This window comes from Egretta garzetta, unplaced genomic scaffold, assembly GCF_000687185.1.
Source record: "Egretta garzetta isolate BGI_Z169 unplaced genomic scaffold, ASM68718v1 scaffold326, whole genome shotgun sequence".
Classification (NCBI taxonomy): Eukaryota; Metazoa; Chordata; class Aves; order Pelecaniformes; family Ardeidae; genus Egretta; species Egretta garzetta.
In genome coordinates this window covers 658,228-666,117 of record NW_009260026.1, presented here as the reverse complement: position 1 = coordinate 666,117, position 7,890 = coordinate 658,228, and the positions used below count along the sequence as shown (strand labels likewise).

The window sequence follows — 7,890 nt, the reverse complement described above, 5'->3', positions numbered from 1 at the left end:
ATTAAGAGGAGTGTGGCCAGCAGGTCGAGGGAGGTTATCCTCCCCCTCTACTCTGCCCTGGTGAGACCCCACCTGGAGTACTGTGTCCAGTTCTGGGCTCCCCGGTTCAAGAAAGACGAGGAACTCCTAGAAAGAGTCCAGAGGAGGGCAACTAGGATGATAAAGAGACTGTAGCATCCGCCCTATGAGGAAAGGCTGAGAGAGCTGGGCTTGTTCAGCCTGAAGAAAAGACTGAGAGGGGACCTCATCAACACATACAAATATCTTAAGGGTGGATGTCATGAGGACGGAGCCAGACTCTTTGCAGTGGTGTCCAGTGACAGGACAAGGGACAATGGGCACAAACTGAAACATAAGAGGTTTCAGTTGAATATAAGGAAAAACTTCTTTACTTTGAGGGTGACTGGGCACTGGAACAGTGAGCACTGGAACAGGCTGCCCAGGGGGGTGAACCTGCTTTAGCAGGAGGGTTGGACTAGATGATCTCCCGAGGTCCCTTTCAACCCTTGCCATTCTGTGATTCTGTGATAGTTCAAGCCCGGCTGTCCCCATGTGAGTTTTATCCAGTGGTTCTGAAAAAAAATCTGGGTTTTGGGTTGGTTTTGTTTTTGTTTTTGTTTTTTTTTTGGTTTCTGGAATTAAATAAGAGCTTTTCTTACCTCTACCAAAACACAGCATAGCAGCGGGCATGGCAATTTGTACCAGGTGAGGAGCTGCCCCAGATATCTGTCATTTGAACTAAAAGCACAGTATTTAGCATGAACTTCCAAACCTGCTAAAGCTGGACTGCGAAATGCTCTTTCTGGCACCTGGGCTCCTGGCTTCCCAGCCTCTGCGGCTCCTTCAGCTCATCTGCCTCTTACGGGAACTGGGAAAAACTTTTTCCTGCTTTAATGGCATTAGTGACTTCTTTCTGGTTTCACCCTGGTTTGGACAGGAGAGGATCAGACGTGAATTTTGCTGCCACCACCTTTGCTGTTTATTCATGGTTGGGCAGTGTTTCTTCAAGAGGATCTGTCAGGTCTGACATGGGGAGTGTGAAATCATGGGTACCACAGCTTGGCCCCAGCGGTCCTCTCCAATGGATGCTATTTCTTGCGCGTGGCAAACCCTGCACTGGGCTTGGTTCTTCTCTGGCAGCTCAGACATGCTCTGCTCTAGGAGGCACAAATGGCTGTGTTTCGAATTCTTGTGTGAGTGTTGTGCCTGCAGCTGTCCACCCAGCTGGCTGGGCTTCCCTCTCTGGACCAGGCACACTGAGTGGTTTTATGAAGGCGACATTTGTTTTCCTGCCAAGCTCTGGTTTTGCCAGCACAGTAATATTAACACAGGTCCTGGTCTAGAGCCCCCTGCTTCCCTTCCTAGACCAGAATGAACTGTACTGGTGTCAGCACTTCTGTACCAGTTCCTGCATCCCTGCTGAATGGAGGGGGCTGTGCCTACGCTGCCATGTTTTGGCCAGATCCCCTTTAGCAATGGCATTCCCAGCCCCTGCAGCCATCGCCCTGGCTGTGTGCCTGCCTGAGCCACCTCGAGCCCTTCCAATTCCTCCTTTAGTCCCCGCAAGATAAATGCAATTTTGTGAACTCAGCACCGGACTCTTCAGCATTGGCATGGGCTCTCCCAGGTTGCTAGGAAAGCCCTCTGACTCCAGATTTCACAGGCTGTACCTGTGCTGCAAGGTGAAGAAGCAGCAGGAGGGTAGGTTAAGCACATCATGCTCTGGTTTCTGGCCACACTTGTTGGGCAATAGCTCGGGTTCAACCTGTTCCCGTTGCGCTTAGGAGCAGACAGGCTGGGCTGTGGTGTCCTTTGCCCTAGGCATGCAGACCTGATCCCTGGTGTCTTGACCTTAATCCTGGCATGATTGCTATTTTTTCCAAAAAAAAGGCGATTTATGGGTATTTAAGTCCAGCCAAAAGGTCATCACTGAGGACATGGTGACTTTCCCTTTGGTGGCAGCTTTGCCTGATGAAAAAATCAAGTATCTCAACATTTAGCCTGAAAAATGGTGAGGGACGTACCCCATTAGCAAGGAAAGTGAGAAAATGGGAGTGTAAGCACCACATGCTGATATATCAAGACAAGAATACAGCTTGTAAATCCTTTATTTCCTAACAGTGGAAATGCTTTAATTACATTCTGCCACGAAAAAAAGAAAGATGAAGGAAACCCATGGAGGCTCAGCACTGTCCGTGGGAGCCCTGTGGAAAGCTGTGTTAGCCCAGGTGCCGGTACTCAGCATGCCGATAGTGCTGGTGGGGCTCCCTCCCAGAACAGAAAGCTCTTGCCTCTTCTTGTGCAGATGAGCCACTGTCTGCTGCCACCAGCTTGGAAATAGTTGTCATTCATCAGGTTTCACCCACGGGCTGTGGCAGGTACTCCTTGCCTCCTCTACACCAGACCAGGAATGGTAAGCGGCTCTCTTCATCTTCCTGCTATCAAAGGCATCAGAGTGGACACTGGAAAACTGTGATTTTCCAGACTTCTTTCCTGAGGCCTGAGACACGTAACAAACACTTCCTCTGCTTCAAAACAATGATGGGCTTTGTTGCAGACTGCACTGTCGGACCCTGTGCAGTGGCTGGGTCTTCTCACGTCAGCCCTGGATGCCCCATCGCCTACTGCTCTTACCAGCACTGCTCAGCTTTTCCACTTATGTCTGGATTTCTAAGCACTAAAAACAAGTTTCAAAGCTGTGTAGACAAATGCAATTATGACTCACATTGAGGCTGAGATGCGGGGTCGCCTTAGGTGTATTTCTGACATTTTAGGTAAAATGTCTGCAAGCAGGTTGTGCGATGCGCCCTGCTACGTGTAACGCAGCCTGCTTGTCACCTGCTGAATGCCCAGTGCTGGTGGGAAAGGGGAAGGCTTAGGCCTAAAGAACGAGAAGCCTTTCAGCTATTATCTCAGCCAGGTATAAGATTTCCAGTTAAGACAGAAGCTCTTGGTTTAGGGTCTGTATTTTCACTCTGGAAGTCTAATTAGCTGATACTTCCCCGTTATTGCATTTATTCATTGTCCCTTTGCTTTACTGGAGCATCTGTTTTCTAAAGGTATGAAAACGCTTAGCTTTATACACCAGATAAGGTAAGGGCTATTGCACCTGGGGACAGGCTAAGAAACACTGACAGAGAAGGCAGCGGACTTGGCCAAGGTCAAAAACAAGGTCTGTGCTGACCAGGATAGTGTGGCACCTAGATCCCAGGAGCTTATTTTTGCACTTTAACTTGTGATCAGCATAATTTCTGGAGAACATTTATATTTGAATGCCAGAGAGATGACCTAATGATTTCTGAGCATCTTCTACCTTGGGTGTATGCACTTCACCGTGGGTTTTAGGCTCAGACTCATGACGGTGATGAAGTTGGACTGGGCCAGCTCAGCTGCAGTAACCGCTCAGTTCTGCATGCTTATCCGGCTCTCACTCACCACACTAAGCTAAAGGGGACCAGCTCTCCTCCCGGTGGAACTTTGAGGTCGCACATGCATGAGCTACTGCAGATGAGCTGACATCAGGTACCTGGAAAAGCTGTGAACTGGCTCACATGCCTGAGCTCCGGTTGTTTTGAGAAACCTGGGACATTTCAGGTGACCTGTGGGTCTTGCAACCATTATCGATTTATGGAAAATTCATCTTTCTCTGACATTATGACCTGGTAAAGAGACTATAAGCACAGCCTGATGAAATTGGGTTTGCGTTATGAACAAGAGCCACATGGAGAGTGGAGGCAGGTGGCAGCTCCCAGGGCAGCCTCTGTGTCCCTTCAAATGCACTCCAACCCAGCGTCCTCGTTGTGGGAGCAGTTGTGCACACCCCAGTCAGGCTTTGCACAGTCGAAAATTGAATATTCCCTCCCGCTGCAATTCACGTCATCAAGCCAAATTTTTCCAGTACCTTTGGAAGATGAATAAACAAACAAACAAAAAGCAGTTGGATGAAAGAAAGAGGAATATCTGTTTTTTCTAAAGAGACCCCTGTGGATAGCAGCCATGCATTGGGTTGCACGGTTGGCTTGTTGGAAATCAAGCCTTTGGGCATGGTTCAAGCATCACTTGATGTGCAGCTCCCTCATGCCAAGGGGAACGAGCTGCCGCTTGGAGGAGATCCTCTTTGCTCTCCTGCTGCCCACATAGAGGACCTTGCTGTGGTGCTTTCTGGGTGTGTGTAACCTTCTGTACCAGGCAGATAACACAACCCCTGACTGTGGCCCATCCTGGGGAGGTGGAAGGCTGTTGTGGACTCACCTGCTGGTGCTGTGAAGGTGGAGATCGCACGGCTGTACCCCAGCATTCGGCAGACAACAGTGGCATCTTGGGTGCTCCAGCCATCATCACATATTGTTCCCCAGGACCCTTGGTGAAAGATTTCCACGCGGCCCCTTCTGCCCCCTCCCGCGATTCGTATAATATGATTGAAGTTGCCTGACAGTTCAGAGGAGAAGAAAATAACTCTTCTAGTTGTACGGGCATGAGGAAAAAAGTGCACTGAAAGATAGAAGCAGTGACCACCCAAACCGGACGAATGTTCCCATCTGCATGGCTGAAGCCAGGGTGGGACCAGAAGTTACTGGTAGCTCAAATCCAAACAATTCAGGGTCCCCTCCTAGGTCTGGAGACACCAGGCTGTAGCTCAGAGCACGGACCCTTTGGTTCTGGTAGCTGTGCTGCAGGTTAACCAGTGTGCATAGGGAGCACCTTGGTCCTCATCCCAGACAGCTTTGATGCCAGAAAGCAAGTGAGAGAAGAAGAAACAAAAGTCCAGTACCTTCTCCCTTTTCACCTTTGCTCCCTTTCATTCCTGGGGGACCTGTTCCAAATTAAAAAAACAAGCAAATATTTGGCAATTGTTTTGGGGAAAATCCAGTTATTAACTATTTCTGAATAATTGGGTGAGTCAGAGATACGAGGGCTCTGTCCCCTTGTGGAATGGACCCTCTGAAGTGACTAAAAACAGATGTGGCAAGAAAAGTAGGATAACATACAGCAAAGTCTTCCTAACGTGTGACCCAAGAAAAGGGTCACTTGAAAAATCCCATCCACTCATTCACGGGAAATGTATCTTATTCTCACTACTACCTGTAAATAGCCTGTGTGTTCTCCAGAAGCAGACATGGTATCTCCCAAAGTATTTGCAGGAAGATCTACATCATGGGGTTTGCTCTCTAGGTGCTGCCGTGGGACAGCAGAAAGCCACTCCCAACAATCCTCTACACTCCTGCACAGCATCCTGGTCTTGAGAGCAGAGGTGCTTGAAACATACAATGAGCTCTTCCCCCAAAAGCTACCTCCACAAAGCACACATTGCCGTCTCCTGCAGACCAGGAGCTGAGACCCATCTGGAGGGCAATCTTTCTCCCTCCTCCAGAGGCGAAACTCTAGAAGACGAATGCATGCAGGAGCCCCGGATAAGCTCCAGTTTATTTTATTTCTGAGGACACTCAGTGTGAACAACTAAAAGAAAAAGCATCTGGAGTACTGTTCGCTTCCTGTGGCCTGTTGTAATTACTGTTTTGGGTGGGTTTCTACTACAGGTCTTAGAGTTTTTGGAAGCACTCTGTGATTGGAAGAGAGGGGAGTAAGGATAGGGAGTAGCTGTAGTGTTTTCCCTTTTGAACGATTTTTGTGTCCTACGACGAGAGAGGCATAGTGAAATAGCCCTTGTGTTTCCAATTCTGTGTTCCTGGCCACTACCTTTATGTGGGATTTATCCCAGGGGCAGGGTATGCTGCAAGATGTCTCCGTAGAAAGCAAAGAGGAACCTGGATTGTTCCAATTTTCCCCAAGATTGGGGATTTGAGAAAATCTAATGCATCTGTTCACTTGCATGTCTTTTAGCACACCTCCCAAGGTGTAAATGTGACACTCTGCACCATTCATCTTCTGGGAAGACTGATCTGTCTGTTGAATTCTTTCAAATGAGCTCTGTAAAGATGCCCTGGAGCAGCTTGTGCCACTCTGTCATGTACAGTCCCAAACCCAAATGCACCATCAGCTCCACAGACCCCGTGGCAAGCAGCCTTACCAGACGGTCCACGGTCTCCCTTGGCTCCTTTTACTCCCGGTTCTCCTTTTGGACCCTGACTGCCATAATCACCCTTGCTTCCTTTTTGACCATTTAGGCCTGCACTGCCTGGGTGGAAAGCAAGAAAGTCATTGCCTTTGTCCCTTCCCAAGGAAAGAACATGACAAGCATTTCACGTTGACATAGCGAAGTGAAACGTGGCATTTAAAGTACTTTGCATCATCAGAATAAGTCATGCTCTCAAACAAGGGTTTACCTGGCCAGCCCTGGTCTCCCTTTGCTCCCTTTTGCCCTGGAAGACCTAGGATCATAAAAATAAACAAACACACACATATTTATACATTTATAAAGGCTTATGCAAACTAGTAGTTATGATAGATTTCAACTCTAGTTTAGCTGTCTGCACTATGGGCATCTATTTCCAAAGTGGGTGTCTTATTTCCCATTAGACTCAGTGCAGACCTTGCCAATACAGAAAATACAGGCAGTGGAGAATCGTCTTCTCCTGAAGTAGATCAAGTTCTGGTCATTTATGTTATATCCTAAACTGTACTGATGGGACAGAGACCCTCCCTCCAGGTGGGTCTTCACTGACCGTACAGAGAGCCTAGACATGTAAATTTAGGTGCATCAGACATATGCAAGCACATAATGTTGGGCCAGGTGACTTCCATCCCTGTCATCCAAGTATCAATGAATGTAGAACGGTGCAGCACTTGGACCTTTGCCACCTCCTGATGGAGACGGGAGGTTGCATGCATTATATAAATTAAGGGTTAAAAAGTCTGATTCAAGAGAAATACACCAGAATAGGCTTGTCCTGCAGAATGTCACCCTGTCGTTTGGGTGAGAGGCAGCCTTCTTCAGGTAGAATTTCAAAGAAAAGGCCTAGGTTATGCATTCTAAGTTGACCTCTGAAGATACCTCTTCCTGCAATGCTACAGGAGGAGGCCAGGACAGATGCTTGCTAATGAATACCCTTCCTCATCAGAGTTACAGCAAGCAAAGTTTGTCTTTAGCTCCAAGGTAGGGAGGTTATTGTTTGGTTCATCTTAAACTGCTGCTTTGTTTGTGCGTTTTCTATTTATACAAAAGTGCAACCTCCTCATACATGTTACAGGTGGTTGAAACAACCTCTTCAGTGAGTAGCTACCCCTGCCAGCAGTCTGGCAGAGGCCCAGGCCCACCATGGCATCCTGGGATGCATTTGGGCTCCAAGAACAGGACTCGACAAATCTCCTCCTTGCTGTTGCAGATCCCTTTCCAGTGTCGGCACGATGTGTGTTGTTGACCCCAAACCTGTTTTATTCTCCTTTACCTGTTACTCCTGTGTCTCCCTTTTCACCTCTGAGTCCTGGGATGCCTGGTGCTCCTAAAATTAGAAAAAAATCAGTAAGGGCGAAGCCATGACACAAAGCGAGGCCAGAAGGTCTGTGAGTTATAGGTTTGAGCAGCATTGTACCTGGACTACCTATGGGTCCATGGTCCCCCTTCTCCCCTTTCTGACCAGGTCTGCCATCAAGGCCAGGGATTCCTCTAGCTCCAGGTTGTCCGGTTATGCCTTGAGGTTGAGCAAAAGTAGCACATGTGAAATGCAACACAACTTATGAAGGAGAAAAAAGAAAGATAGCTCAATCACCAGCCCCTGCACTGTGCAGATTGAGTTGACCCTATGAAGGCAAACCAAACACTGGGTCTCTCCAAATTGCAAGCCTCCCATGGCAGCGCTAATCTTAGCAGCACAGCGAGTGATGGTCTGGAGGGAAAGGCTGTATGGACCCAGTTCCTTGCAGATTGTCAGGCTTGAGAGGCACAAATGCTCTCCTAAAAGAGCAGCTAATTTCTGCCCTTGTGTGTGCATG

At 48.2% G+C, this 7,890-nt stretch overlaps 1 protein-coding gene across 1 annotated transcript in view; it reads right to left on the bottom strand.

Annotated features, from left to right (window-relative positions):
- Nucleotides 1-3,770: 3,770 nt before the first annotated feature.
- MARCO (macrophage receptor with collagenous structure) overlaps nucleotides 3,771-7,890 on the bottom strand; it is a 9,698-nt gene continuing 5,578 nt past the window's right edge. The window contains exons 9-15 of the mRNA XM_035896324.1: nucleotides 7,491-7,589; nucleotides 7,347-7,400; nucleotides 6,285-6,329; nucleotides 6,029-6,136; nucleotides 4,772-4,813; nucleotides 4,252-4,428; nucleotides 3,771-3,901 (exon numbers count right to left, since the gene is read on the bottom strand). Coding sequence (XP_035752217.1) covers nucleotides 3,771-3,901; nucleotides 4,252-4,428; nucleotides 4,772-4,813; nucleotides 6,029-6,136; nucleotides 6,285-6,329; nucleotides 7,347-7,400; nucleotides 7,491-7,589 — 656 coding nt within the window. The remainder of the gene's footprint in view (nucleotides 3,902-4,251; nucleotides 4,429-4,771; nucleotides 4,814-6,028; nucleotides 6,137-6,284; nucleotides 6,330-7,346; nucleotides 7,401-7,490; nucleotides 7,590-7,890) is intronic.